The sequence below is a fragment of the Scomber scombrus genome, chromosome 5 (assembly GCF_963691925.1).
Source record: "Scomber scombrus chromosome 5, fScoSco1.1, whole genome shotgun sequence".
Classification (NCBI taxonomy): Eukaryota; Metazoa; Chordata; class Actinopteri; order Scombriformes; family Scombridae; genus Scomber; species Scomber scombrus.
Genome location: NC_084974.1, coordinates 23,164,551 through 23,179,435, shown reverse-complemented (window position 1 = coordinate 23,179,435; position 14,885 = coordinate 23,164,551). Strand labels below are relative to the sequence as shown.

The window sequence follows — 14,885 nt, the reverse complement described above, 5'->3', positions numbered from 1 at the left end:
ATTTTCTAACTTTAAGAATAAGTATTGACTATTTCCTAGCTATCTATGAACTCAACTAAAACATGCTATTACTGAAATGTGGTTTATTTTCCATACCTTCATGCTTGTTTAAGAGATTTTGCCTTTCAAAGGGTCCTTAAAAACTGTTTATTCTTAGTTTTAAAAGTAAAGAAAAGAGCGCATTTGTTGGATTGTATCCTATCTCATCTGTACATCAGTTTTGAAAAGAAGATTATGCAGCTATCTGCCTAAACCTTTAAAAGCACTTGATTTGCCTCCCAACTTTATTGAATTGGTCTTAGAGTCACTCTGATTGAACTAAGGTGACCCCTGAAAATGTTGACTGACCTTGTTGCCATTAAAGACGTAGGCTAGTTCATCTGCTCCCAGTTCAGTATCGGAGCGGACATTAGGACGAGCCCAGCCCACTCTCATCTCCCCAATGGTCACTGCCTCAAACTCAAAGTACCACTTTCCTTGGGTGACAGCGTACGACTTCTCTGCCCTGAAGATTCGTACTTTGTCACCTCGGATGTTCTCAAGGCCATGGCCAGCTGCAGGTTGATAGAGTAAAGATGACAAGATTAGATTCAGGAAGATGAAGGAGATATTGGAGATGTTCTGGTTGCATTCCTTTGATGCACATTAAGATATTATTGATTGATGTAAGGTAAGCAGACTTACTGCTCTCCTGATCTGGAGGCTCAATGTTGTAGCCGTAGCCAATGAGGGTGCGGACAGCGTTGTTAACACTGTCTCGGTTGGTTTTCTTAGTTCTCTCGTCCAGCAAGTTGTAGGGTACCAGACGAGGGTTTCGCTTATTCAAGATGTCCTGAGAAGGGTAACAGAATATATAAATGGATTTAAAAGTATCTAAAGGATAAGTGTTTGTAAAGCTTATTTACCAAAAAAACGTAACCTCAATTGAATTATACCTGCATAAATGAACATGGAATATTCATGTTTTTTCTTTTTAAATATTCCCACAAAGTTAAATGTGTAAAGTTTATGTAAATGTGTGTTAAGACATGCAGAGATAGACTTATATGAATTACACTTACCAGATTTGATTTGATTTTGATTTAAGCTCAGAGAGGAGTAAAGGTTACCTGGACAATACTGTAGGTCCATCCTTGCCGTACCCGGTCCCTTGCCCAAACATTATGTCCATTTTCTGCCAGTTTTTCCACAAGCTGGTTCTGGTTGGGTGTCAGCCTGACATGGTTGAGGTCAAGGGGGGCAGGCTTGTATCCATTGCTCATCACATAGCTAGAGAAGAGACAAATCCATATTCACATATACATAAGGGAGAATGTAGAAAGTTAGTTTATACTATCAAATATATATTTGTCACTATACGTCTTGGGCAGCTTGATCTTTTTGAGATTCTCTTCTGCTTTCTCGTCACCCATACCAACGTGGCAACCCAGCGCCAGGAGAGTCCTGCAGGATGCAAAAGGAGGCAGACATCATCAACTTTGACCCTCACATCTCTAAAACTGAAACTTCTTCAGGATCTCAATCAAAAACTCACTTGAGAGTCTCTCCAGACATCTGCAGGTTATAGTTCCTCTCTGGTTCAGGGAGACTCTGGAAGTCCACCAGACAGGGGTGAAGTTTTTTGTTGTCATCTCTAAACTGTGGAGAATAATGATTGTAGGTTACACATGAGCAAAAAATACTATGCCCTATGCTTCAGTTAAACTACATACACAATATTTGTGATGATATACACACTGGTTTTGAAAATGATGCAAATTTAGAGGTGTTAAGCTTCTATATTTCTCAATTTTCTCCATTTTCAAAACTGACATTAATCAATGAAAAATGTTGGTAAAAGTTAAGGATTTTTTTGTGTTTTTTGAGAACCAACAACACTAAATGAAATACTGCCTCCTGTATTGAAGAATTCATTTCAATTTGGGATTTGTTTAGTTTTTTCGTAAAGTGATTACATAGCGATTTGAAATATTGCTCTCATATTACTCCGGAGATCCAAATCAAATTTTTCATCTGTATTGCAATGCTAAGTCCACACTCACAGTCCCGTAGGTCCAGCCCTGCTCGATACGAGTGATAGCCCAGAGCTCATGAATATTCTCCGCCAGCTTCTCTCGAATACGCTCCAAGTGGGGTGGCAACACAATCTATACAGAAAGCAGACAAGAAATAATATAGCACATCTTTTTTTTTTACCTAACCAAAGCCTACTTTTATATTTTTTGGCTTTTCTGAGGGTTTTACCTGAACAGTGTCCACAGGGCAGGGGGTGAACGAGGTATGGGTGAGGGACCTTGTGGGACCCAGTAGGTTGCGCACACCGTCAAAGTCATGCTTGTACTCTTTGATGGGTTCAATGCGCATCCTCTCTCGGGGCAGCAGAGCCTCGTAGCATGGGGCATAGCCAGGTGGGGGCATGAATTTGAAGTCTCCGTGACGACCACCAAGGAGGAAGCGAGCTCTGAGGTGACAGAAACAGAGTCAATCTTTTATCTGTTTTACAAAGATATCTTTATATACTACAACAGACCTTTGTGACAACAGCACTTCAATCTTTATAAGGATCATAATAAAATAAAAAGAAACAGTTATTTAATTTCTGATTCCAATTCCCTCTGTGTTTCCCTCTCTGCCTGCATTAGTAAATCAGCCCCTTCACTTTGAGGAATCATTAATAATAAAAGTTAAATTAGTAATAAAATATATTTTGGGCGAGAAGAATCTCTAGGGTTTTCTGGGGGTTTCGAGTAGAATGAGAGATAATTTAAAGGAATTTTAAGAATTACAAGTCACAGCACTGTTTGAAGCCTAACTAATCATTTGACATATTCTTTCAAGGAAAAGTAGTTTGGGAATTAATTAATTTGAATTAAATTCTTTATATGTTTTCTAACAATGGTAGGGTGCAAATAAATTAGCCTCTATGTCTGCATCAATGCATTGAATTATTATTTGCTACATTAATTTGCAGTTTTGCCAATTAAATAAAGAAATTATCACAAATCAATCAAATTAATCAAAAGAAAATGAGGGGAAAACTTTTAATGAACAAACTTTTTTTATTTATTTTGAACTTACTTGATTCCGGCAGAGAAACTGAGGACAGGGAAGAAGAGGCCGTCCACATTGAAGTTTTCAAACATGCCCTGAACCGGGTGGCCGTTAATACGGAAGGAGATACTGGGCACGCTCAGATCAAGACAACAGCTGACGACATCATCAGCAGCCAGAGTGTGTGTGCTGGGCGAAGCCACCTGGCGTGGTACGGTACCTGAAGGACAGAGTGAAGAAGTCATAAAAACAGAACATACATTATCATAGCAAACACTGTAATAAATAAAATAGAGAAATCATCTTACCTGACCACAAGTGCAGTCCATCATAGCCATAAGAGTACAGATCATCTCCCACACCGTTGCCTCCCCAGCCTTCTCCTCCTCCAGGGTAGGGGCTGTAGCCCTCCGTCATAGCCCAGCCAACACGCAGATGAGAGGCCTGTGCTGTCACAAAGGGCTCCACATAGTCTACCATCAACTCAAAGTACCACTTCTTATACTGCGTGGACCCCTCACATGTACCCAGGAAGATGTTGGGCCTGACACTGAGCACAGAAGAGAAAATAAATCAACACACAACTGTTGGTCCGAGTGAATAGTGACCTCCAGTCACAGTTTGTACCTTTTGTAGTGTAAAAAAAATCTTAGCAGCAACTGTTACCTGGTGGCATAATTTACAATATTGGTCTGCAGCAAGAGGTCACGACCCGGAAGCAGGTTTTCAGTGATGAGGTTCTGATTGGACCTCACAGCGACACCATTACACACACAAAGAGAGCGCAAAACATCCAGGACCTGAAGGCAGGAGGGAGACAGAAGACGTCACTTTCACCTCAATAACTGAATGCAGCCAAGTAGACAATTCACACTTTCATCTGGCTGCAACTGCAACTGGTGTTTCAATTTTGTTCAAGCACCAAGAAGTATTTTTTTATGAGCCAAATCCAATTTTAGGATGCTGTAACATTCAATTCACCCCTGCAAAAGTGTCAATGCTACCAACTAGAGCCAAATTTTAACTGGCATTACTTCCCTTTCCTGTCCCTGGCCAGGAGAAAAAAACAAACCTTGTGGTTCCTTCCGTGCTTGTCCAGCAGAGAGATGATGGATTTAATGTGATTCTCCTGGATGATGTTTAAAACCTCAGGGCTTTCAATTAGCACACAGTACAGCACCTCAAGAATACCTAAATGTATAGAGAAGAGGAATATAATCAATTCTTAGCATGTTTTAAACTAGTTACTACATTTATACAAGAAAATAATGCTGTAATACTTCAGAATATTGTTCAAAATAAACTAAATGACATTAAAAAAAACTGCATAAAATCAAAGAACAAAATGGTCTTCAGCCTAGACATTCACAGACTGATCAATCAGAGATTTGTGTCTGAAGATAAAAAATATACAGAGCCAATTAAAGCAATTAGACAATTCTAAAGATAAACTCTAATTCGGTGAATGTCTCAGTGAATAACTGAGGCCCATCTGATACCTGAGGAGGCCTCCAGACGGTCCAGCTTGCTGACCAGCCAGTCCAGGTTGTCACAGAACAAAGCGCAATTTGAGCGGTTCCCCCTGATTAGAGAAGCTTTTCAATAGAGACAGAGAGAGAAATAATGTTACTTTATCCAATACAGGCAGCGTTTAATTTGTATTTTATTTAGTTTATAGTGATTTTTCTACCCAGCAGTTCATAAAGGAGGTTGACAATCTCCTTCCAGGACTCTGCAGCTTCCTCTCCGGCAAAGTCAGAGAAGTGAGCAGCAGTGTTGTACACATTGAGGCGGTCGATGCACTCCAGCACGATGGTGATCATTCCCTGAGAAGGAAAACAGACACAAGGAGGACCAGAAAGGTTATTGATAAATCATTATGAAGTTGATTTTTTTTTAACATTTTTTGTTGGTATTGGTGTCAGCATTATGGTTTGGTTTTGTTAGATTTTAGAAGTGTGGCACAGCTCTCGCAATACTATCTTCTGTCTTTACTTTTTTATTTCACAGTTTTTTGGCCTATATCTCCTTCTTCTGCAGTATCCGTTTATCGTAGAAACATAATTTGAACATCAAAAAATGCATCTTCTACAGGAGATGTATGCTATTACCTTGTGGAAATGATTAACATATGTGGTCAGTTATTATGTATTTTACATTGAATCATACAGTGGAGTAAAACAATATTTGCACAGTGTGTTCCTTAGACAATACCAATCAATTGATCACTCAATTGATTAACTGATATAGGCCTCACTCATTTTTTGGTAAACATTGTTTTGCTCCCGTTGGCACATATTTCATCTAATCTTCGCCCAACTTGGTACATACCATATTTAGATGACTCTGAACAAAACTTTTGAGTTCATTTTTGGGTATCATTTAGTTTTTGTCTGTTATTTGGTCTCTAGTTTATATTAGTACCTCAGATTGTGGCAACAACCACATATTAATACATGTGGTACTTTATGTGGTCTCAGCTTTCACCTGGGGACAAAAAGTTGATACCTGCTAGATTAACCATTTATTTAATTGTAACAAAGACTTGTAACACGTTTAAAGTTTTTACAGTTACAGGTTTAAAGTTTGGGTAAATGTTACGTTTACATGTAACCTGTGTTTATGGTTACAGCAAGCCTCAAAAGACTAAATGTAAGTCATCACATCATGACAAATAATAAAAATATGTATATATATATATATATATATATATATATATATATATATATATATATATATATATATATATATGTATATGTATGTGTATATTTTGTATATGTGTGAAGTTACAGTGACTGAAAGCCAGAAAGCTTAAAAGTCCTTCATGTTGTCAAAGTACAAGTTGTGTGTGAGGTTGCGCAGGCAGCAAGCAGATTACCTCTTCTTGGAAGAGGTTCTGCCGGTTGCGGAGGGAGCGGAGCTTGGTCTGCTTCTCCTCGTGCTCCAGTTCCTCCTCGGGGGGACGAAAGTAGAAGATGAGATCCTGAAGAGAGAGGATGACTCCCTCCAGAGGAAGTGACACAGACTCCGGGGACTTGTTCTTTCCACTCAGAGAGTCCAAACCCCTGAAACCAAAAAAATGCTTATTTAAAATGACAGGCTTTCTAGCTCATGCCAGCAATAGTTGAAAAAATATTTATTAAAATCACTGCAGTTTGTCACAAAGAGGTTTTCTACTCATCTCATCTCATTTCTTTTTATATATTTGTGTATTTATCAACTTACTTGATGAACTGCCTGAAGAGGCCCATAGTGCTGTAAATCATACGAGCAGCCTGAGACTCTTCAGTTTGGGAGCGGGACACAGTTAGAGCATCGTCCATATGACCCTCCTGATGCAGAATGACCTGGAGACAAACAATACAACAATATTATTGCAGATTACATCCCTCAGTACTCTCTGTGCTTCTCCTACAAAGCCTATTTCTGGTGGCTGTATCATGTAATAGCTTTGCAAGTACGTTAAGATATTAGGATAGCCAGATTTAAGAGACTTTACTCAATCTACTGTCATTATTATACATTATTTATTATTATGTATTACTTCTCTAAATGATTAAAACACACAGAGCTCAAAGACAAATAACTTTTGCATGCAAAATCTTATGGTAACAACATGGTAACATCTGTAGCAATCTTTTTGTTTTCTGGAAGTCTGAGTCTCAGCTATAACTGCTTTTTTAAGACATTATCTATCTTATCTTGATCCCCAATGAAAGATCCTTACCTTCCTTTTCATCATTCCCAGACGAGCAGCTTTGGCATCTAGTGCGGCGTATGTGAGCCACAGGCCTGTGGACACATGCTGGACGAAGCACATGGACTCTCCGTACTTTATCTCAGGAATGCCCATCCCCTCAACATCACGCTTATGAGCCACATCCACCTTCTCCTGCTCAGGAGGAACCGGGAGGAAAGAGGAAGTGGTGGGAGAAGATAAGAAAGAGGTGAATGAGAGAAGAAATCAGAGCATAATAGCAGATAGGCAAAAGACAAAAGAAAGAGTCTAGAGCAATTCAAAATGTTAATTTCTGGGGTGACCCGATAGCCTACTGGTCATATCCTGTCTCTAATCCAGTTCCTGTCTTTCTGCACTGTCAAAAAGTCAAAAATGATTTTAAAAAATCATCTTATAAGAAAAGTAAATTAATCCTGACCTTTGACACACGGAAGCAGAAAGCAGACAGTTTGGTGTTGGCCCTCTCTGGGTCGACTACCAATAGACCCTTCTCCTCATCCAGACACAGGTACCGGCCTGTGGTGATGTGGCGAATGCGGAAAGACTGCCCCCACTTCATGTGGCTACCACTCCAACTGCATGAAGAAAGAAAAAATATTTAAAAAGTCTTTAGATGATGATATATTGTTGTCATCGCACAGGATTTCTACACCTTGAATTTATCACCATTTACTATGACTTAAGAGGACAATCACCTGATTCTCAGAGGCTCCAACCTCCACAGGGATCGAGCCTGACTGCACACAGCACCGCCTTCATAATGAGCCATCCTATAAGAGAGTCAGGGCAGACACATCACATATGATCCTATGATATCAGGATAACAGCATATTACGCTGCTCAAAACACAGCTCTGTTTCCTCTTCTTCTTACCTTCGCTTTTCCTCGCCTTCTTCTGGTGTAGAGATGGCCAGACACTCGTCCATATGGCCGTGGAACAGCCTGAGAACGTGACCGCCTGTCAGAAACCCTGAGAAGAGGAACACACACTACATGAGGGTGCATGCTGTGTGGACATGTGTGAGTAAATTTCTCTTCATGTATATGTTAAGCATACATTTCTGAGAGCAAATTTTCTCCATGCTCACAGCTGATCATTTCCAAAATCAAACTAGATTATCTACATATAGCAATTTTTACTTGAACATGTGTGTGTATGAACTGGGTGTTTGCTGAATGGTCTCTCTAAAGCTAAAGTTTTGTACCCTCAGCTAGTTCACATCCTGAACTAATTGGGTTCATATTCCACAGGGTCTGCATGAAGGAGGCATCCACCATCAGATCTCCACTGGCATAGGACAGATGCTAAAGACAAAAGACAAGAAAAAGAGTTGGGAAAGGAGGAGTTTAGCACATGAATCCTCCATCATTTAACAGTAAAGTAGATGGCGTTTTAAGGGGTCTTACCAGGTATCTCTCAGAGGACACACTGACGAGGATGAGGTCGTCACCCACTCTGACCTTCTCACCTTCTGACCTCTGCTTAGAGGCTGGATGAATGGTCCACCAACATGCCTCACCTGCAAGAAGAAGAAGAAGAAGAAACAACTGCTTAAATGTATTTAAACCATTTGGATGACACAAACTCAGAAGAGGGCTAGGGTTAGGGTTCCATATGCAAACAAATTAAGTACAATTTGTAATTTAGGATGAACTAGGATGAAAAATGTGTGTTTACTCAAAGTATCATTAACAAAAACACAAAATATTTTCACTTACTGCTTCCTCAAAGTAATATATAAACAATTTTAACAATATTTATATTTCTCAGCTAAACTAAAAAGTGACATAAATAAACTGCAATAGAAGATATGCACTGCTAACACCATTAAGGACATGACTCGTGAAGACAAACTCAGTGAAACTTGAAAACAATAAACTCACAAACAAATTAAACAGAAAATGAGTTCCAGTAAACAGATAAATGCAGGCCTAGAAAAGAAAAGAGCATGATTATTTCCAAGTTTGGCTTTACCTATTTAAACTTTGTTTACATTCATCCCTAGCTGTGTCCATTAGGTTCTCAACACTAACATGTAATCTAGATGTTGGCCATGAGGACTGTGCAATATGTCACCATTATCAGTGGATGTGTATATACGGTATGTATGATTTTATCTTCTGTGAAACTGCAGGATGGACTACAGAACAAAATTCCCTGTGGAGAAAGTAAATTATATATTATCTCATCTTACTGTATCTTATCATACCAGTGGAGTCTTCTTGTAAGCCCACGTCAAAGGCCAGCTTGTCTGTGAGTGACCGAGATGTCGTCAAACAGCTCAGGTACTAGGGAGAATATTTTTATTCAGGACATGATCAGAACTTTGCCAAAATGCAGGTAAATAAATACTTTAAACTACAGGAATTAAACATTTAAGCTATGTTAAAGCACATATCCAGTCTCACCATGCTTGAGTGGTTGTGTCTCAGAAGGATGGCATGACCGTACAGTAAGGTACGATGGCCTCCACCTTGGGACGACTGGAAGGGAAGAAGATAGAGAAATATTCAACGATTGAGCCTCACACAGCTGACAATAAACTTCAAATATACCTGTATCACACAGGGAGGAAAACAAGGGTATATTTCAGAAGAAGACATTATTAAGAGTTCAAATAACTGAGGCAATGACTGGATCACAACATCTGCTGACACTGTTTTGTTTGTTGAGACGGTGCTTTATAATTGTTTGTTATATGTAGCATTTCTTGTTAAATCTAACATAATGTATATGCTGCATATGATGTGAAAGCACAGGCTTTTACTTAAATAGCTCCTTTGGGGACCAATCAAACTGTGATTGTACGCTATTCTCATTTTATCTTAGAGATCAAGAAAAGATTAAGATTGTTTGTAAATTTTGTATTGTAGCAATTTATAAGCTGACTGTGTGTTGGAGATTTATGATTGTGTTAAAGCACATTACTGAAAAGAATAAAGAATTATAATAAAGCAGAAGTCATTTGTGCACAAATATTATTACCCAATAATGGTTTTATAACAGTCCTACAACACTGAACGATGACTTTTTCCCAAAACACACAACAGTTTGGGGCTGACAGCAACAAGAACCACATTTAATACAGATAACAAAGTAGTGTAGATTTATTGCTCAAACTGAGACAATATTATGTGATAAATCATTATCCCATTATAATGATGTGACTGACAAAGTTTGACATATCACAAAAACAAACTTTCAATCCAGTCACCACAAAGGCAAACGTAACATTAAACCATCCTACCTTTTCTCAACATTCAGCAAGGATGCAACAAGAGAACACAATTACTGTAGCAGTGAAAGATAGATAAGCTAAAACAACCATTTATTCCAACCAACAGGAATATAACGCTAAGCCCATATCCCATAATCCACTGGGGATGAGTATAGGGCAGGTATGTCAAGGGGGAGCAGTGCACCATTAACCCTGGCCTGCATTAGCACTAAACTCAGTTAGGACAGGTGGGGTTGTTTGTGTTTTCCCAAGTGTGTGTGTGTTTGTGTGTACATGAAGAGGGAGATGGGCCTGTTCAGAGCTCTGGGGGTGTCCCGTTTCCTTATCTTCCCCTCAGAGTCTCCGTTGGGCTGCATGCCATGCTATTCTCATCCTCCTGCTCACCATTAGAAAGGCCTCGCTCATCCAACATCCTCCAGGATCTTCCTAAACTAGCCATGATAATGCAACTAATAAAAATGCTGCAAATATACATCCACACTTTAATCATCACATCTTAAGTTATATTAGCCTTTCATCTGTCTCTCAAATATAGCTGAAATATGACACTGGGGTTTCCCATTCGTATTCAATGCAAAATGAGTCTCTATTACTGTCTTTCCCCTGATGATGTTAGCTACAGCTGTTGCCTATGAGTAAGACTCATAGGAGGATGTTTCTTGGTTTTCTCAGCAAGGGTGTCTGATTGTATGTGTTAGACTGGTACAAAAAGTTAGGTTTAGCATATGGACAAAAATTGCATCACCATGTTTCACCTATTGAAAAATATGTTGAGAACTGAAAGCTAGTGCAGAAGAAGTTAGCTTAGAAGTGAAATAGTAGTTTCAACTTTCCACAAACTGGGAATGTATTGATACTGATCACCAAACCGTCTGGCTACTGTAACAAATCACCATGTCAAGAGACTAATAATTAACTAATTATACTTCATCAAATTGTTATATATCAATATTACTGGACGCACACACTTAATCTTGCTTTATCTTGCTGCAGATAATACAGTATGGGATTCCCCACATTTCCCAGAACACCTTTTAACCACCCCAGTCTAATATTTGCTATCAACTCCTAATGGAAAGAGCAATAGTTCAACAAAATAAGAGCAACAGGGCTTGTTAGAAAAGTGAGAGTTACACTAAAGACACAATAAGTATTTTACCTGCGTTACACTTGGTTAATTTAAAGGTGCTGTTGGTAAACTACAAGTTGATCACTGTCTTAAACTTCTGAATGGATGTTTCACTTTAATATTGCTTGATAAAAACTTGATAGCCTATAAAAGCTTGCATGTTGATTCAGAATTAACATCTAAATCTAGGTTCCTAGATGTGATATGATATGTTTTTGAGATGTTTTCCTCTGGAATAGAAAAGTACAAGAACTAAAACACATAGGGCTGATTTCTTGTACAAAAATTAAGTCTAGTCTAAGATTAGAGTTGTTTTTAAATGGATATTTCCACAGAATCTTGTCTTTAGTTTAGGACTAGTCTTAATCTATGTCTAAGAAACTGGACAGTAATGTTTTATCCATATGGAACTTTAATACATAGTGTGGATGTTCTTAAAATCATTCAAGTTATATGAATCTGGTCTGTTTTTGTTCTGTATAAAAAAAGGAAACAGAAATTAGGCTGACATGATCGAGGACCAACAAAAAACAATGTGCTTAAACATAAGGAACAACATCAAGTGAGCTGAGGTATTAAGGCAAGGTGCTGGTGATGTTTCTGCATGAAATGCAAATGATTGATGCTTTGTGACACCTTGCTAGATCTGTTAATGTAAAGTAACAGATGCATGTGTAATTAATCGACACACTACAAACACTGCAGCCTTAACAGCAGCTTTCAAACTGCAGATTCAGATCATTTTAGTCAAATTAATTTAATGTCAAGCTTAAAGATCTTAACACTAACTATCAGTTCGTAGATCATAAGCAGCTCCACATATAAGATTAATCTAAGTACAATAAACTTGTTTATTCGCCCATAAGTTATTGTGGCTAACAATTAGTGACAGGTGTATAGAGCAACCAACACCTCCGGGTGAGAGCTAAACGGGTATGAATCGAGATGGGAAAATGATACAGCACAATTTAATTTAATAGGACATCCAGTGGGAAACAGGACAGGAACGCGGACAGTTGCCATGTTAGTTGGGACACACGTTACAGGAAATAAGACATGTTAACAGACATACCCATTTGTCCAAATCGACTGCCTGCTAGGCAGAGAGCAAGAAGGGGAGGGGAGGGGGTGTCAGATAACAAGTTCTTTAAAAAAAAATTATAATAAAATAAATGCAAAGTCCTTCGATGGTGCTTACATAGACTAGAGAATTATAACGTATAGTATGATGAACTTTAAAGCCAAACAGACTTTTTGATATGACTAATTGATCATTTTGGTGCTGTGACAAGTTTCTTAACACCAGTACTGTTCAATCATAAACACAGACATACATTTTTAACTACTAACCCAAATCCTAACTGTAATAACTATAATAAAACCCTTATTTATCATTCATAAGGCACAACCTTATATGTAATATAATAAAGAAGGAATAATTCATTACTGCCTTGCAAGTATGGGCTTGAGTAAGCAGTGTCTGATAGAGGGAAAATTATCTTCAAGGAACACTGTGACATTTTTGGAAATAAGTTCAGTTGCCCTCTTGCACACAGTCAGATGAGAAGATCAAAAGCAAACGTATCCCTGTGTCCAAGACAGAGAAAGGTCCCAGAACTATCTGTCCTAAACTGGATGCAGAAGAAAATAACAAGCATTTGAAACAATATGTCTTCAAATAACCCCAAAACTCTCTTATTTACATGTTATATATTGTTTTAGACTGCAAACTAGCCAAAAGGGATTTGTTCCACATGAGTGCAAAACTGCCAACCTTACAATGAGGACATTATTTCTGCAATGCAGCTGTGATTGTCAGTCATAGCGTCAAAGTGAAGAATAGGTGTGTTAAAAGTTATTTCAGTTTATGTTAAATACTACACAAGATACAGAATGTCCTGTGATGGAGGACAGGAGAAGTAGATTACACTGTACTGTAAAGACAAAAGAGCTGATACATTTCTATACAGTCAAAAGGGCAAGAGGAAAGTGTACGTCTCTATTTGCCATTCAAATTCCGTATTCCACTGAAGCACTTATGCAATATCTCACCTCTAAAAAAACAAAAAACTCTAAGTCTGCATTCCCTTTCCACATATTGCTTCTCTCTATGACCCATTTCCTAATGTCTGTTTCTGACTCCTACCTCGGTCATCTCCACTGTGTTGGCCAGCATCTCCTGCAGAGCACGGACCGACAGGGACTGCTCCAGAATAAAGGTGCATATGGCCAAGTCCGGGGGCACATTCTGCAGACACACATATACAGTACAGGAGTAAAGATAGCTAGAGAGAAAGACAACTTTATTAACCACCAGAGGGGGAAAAAATAGCTTCCATGTTGGTTACAGGGATAAGGTTACAGAGGATGGTTATCGGAGTCTTACCTGAGCATTGGATGTGGTTTCAAGGAAGCAGAGACGGTTCCCGAAGCCCTCGCAGGACAGACAAAGTTTAATCTGCTCCTTCAGGATGGAGGCAGTGCACTGGAGAACGACCTGGTCATCCTGCACCCAAAACACAAACAAGCAATTAGGGACACATTTGCGACATGTTATTTTATGCTCCTGCTACTTATTTGTGTTTTCAACCACACACTTAGATCATATTTTTCCTGCTGCTTGTCCCTGCTCTGCCTGCTTTTTCACATTTTAGTACACACCGTTTTCTTTAGTTTTTTTGAATTTTTCGAGCAGTTCTTGAATAAAACTGGCTTGACATGACATTTTGTGCAGGTATTATTGTCTACAACATTGACCTTTTATTGACTACATGTTTCGTAAGGAGTGCAGAATAAAGGAAAACTTGCCTACAGCACATTTTTATAAAGGAACATATTGTGCAGTACACAATAACTAAACATGTGGTGTTGATGTGCAACCAGGAGACTATCCAACCTAAAGAATTATAAAAGTGATTTTGTATGTTTTATCCCTGTAAGTGCTATTTTAGATATTTGAATCAAACAGCAGCAACATTACAGCAATAATATACCCCCAATTTGTGATTAAGGTGGAAAAAATGGGCAAAAACACAAATAGCCAATTGACAAGGCATCATAGAGGCATGGTAGACACACACAACTCAATTTTACAAGCACTGTCCTAATAGACAGTAATTTGTTGCCCCCCGTCAATCCCAGGACCCTCCAGAGGCTGGTGTAAATACGGCGATAAACACCCCCTCCCCTGTGAAACCCACACCTGACACTTGGCATTCTCAGCTGTTCCTTCTACTCAGTCATTGTGCAAGTGGATCCATCACTTGAAGGACCGAGGCGTAAGATCACTGGCATCTAGCGGTGAGGGTGCAGATTGAGACCAAATGAATACCACTGCCCCTGACCCCCTCCCCTTCAAAGTGTTAAGGAGAACCAATGTTGGCCGCAAAACTCACAAAAATATGAAAGGCCCTCTCTAGAGCCAGAGCTACTGTAGCCTCTATGGAAAAGGAGATATAAAAAGGCTCATAATAAGCTGACGAAAACTCAACTATACTAATTTTAATGGGATTACACACTCTTTTAAACATACTTATGAATATTAGATGTCTAGATGTCTGTCATGACGTCATGTTTTTGGACTGTTTGTGTTCTCTTGGTTCCCAGTGTGTGTTCAGTCATTTGATTTAGCTTATTTATATTTTGGTTTTGATTTTCAGTTTGCTCTGTGTTTTCTTTGTGTGCTCCTCTTCACACCTGCCCTTTTCCTCGTTAGCCCTGCCCGTGC

The 14,885-nt window shown here is 38.8% G+C and overlaps 1 protein-coding gene across 1 annotated transcript in view; it reads right to left on the bottom strand.

The window, feature by feature from the left end:
• ryr1b (ryanodine receptor 1b (skeletal)) overlaps nucleotides 1-14,885 on the bottom strand; it is an 80,338-nt gene that overhangs the window by 51,127 nt on the left and 14,326 nt on the right. The window contains exons 2-26 of the mRNA XM_062419898.1: nucleotides 13,545-13,664; nucleotides 13,299-13,406; nucleotides 9,200-9,274; nucleotides 9,001-9,079; nucleotides 8,198-8,310; nucleotides 7,996-8,095; nucleotides 7,664-7,760; nucleotides 7,486-7,560; nucleotides 7,209-7,365; nucleotides 6,779-6,946; nucleotides 6,277-6,398; nucleotides 5,930-6,098; nucleotides 4,742-4,877; nucleotides 4,551-4,646; nucleotides 4,124-4,242; nucleotides 3,718-3,851; nucleotides 3,360-3,601; nucleotides 3,079-3,271; nucleotides 2,245-2,461; nucleotides 2,043-2,147; nucleotides 1,535-1,638; nucleotides 1,360-1,443; nucleotides 1,110-1,269; nucleotides 685-832; nucleotides 349-554 (exon numbers count right to left, since the gene is read on the bottom strand). Coding sequence (XP_062275882.1) covers nucleotides 349-554; nucleotides 685-832; nucleotides 1,110-1,269; nucleotides 1,360-1,443; nucleotides 1,535-1,638; nucleotides 2,043-2,147; nucleotides 2,245-2,461; nucleotides 3,079-3,271; nucleotides 3,360-3,601; nucleotides 3,718-3,851; nucleotides 4,124-4,242; nucleotides 4,551-4,646; nucleotides 4,742-4,877; nucleotides 5,930-6,098; nucleotides 6,277-6,398; nucleotides 6,779-6,946; nucleotides 7,209-7,365; nucleotides 7,486-7,560; nucleotides 7,664-7,760; nucleotides 7,996-8,095; nucleotides 8,198-8,310; nucleotides 9,001-9,079; nucleotides 9,200-9,274; nucleotides 13,299-13,406; nucleotides 13,545-13,664 — 3,327 coding nt within the window. The remainder of the gene's footprint in view (nucleotides 1-348; nucleotides 555-684; nucleotides 833-1,109; nucleotides 1,270-1,359; nucleotides 1,444-1,534; nucleotides 1,639-2,042; nucleotides 2,148-2,244; nucleotides 2,462-3,078; nucleotides 3,272-3,359; nucleotides 3,602-3,717; nucleotides 3,852-4,123; nucleotides 4,243-4,550; nucleotides 4,647-4,741; nucleotides 4,878-5,929; nucleotides 6,099-6,276; nucleotides 6,399-6,778; nucleotides 6,947-7,208; nucleotides 7,366-7,485; nucleotides 7,561-7,663; nucleotides 7,761-7,995; nucleotides 8,096-8,197; nucleotides 8,311-9,000; nucleotides 9,080-9,199; nucleotides 9,275-13,298; nucleotides 13,407-13,544; nucleotides 13,665-14,885) is intronic.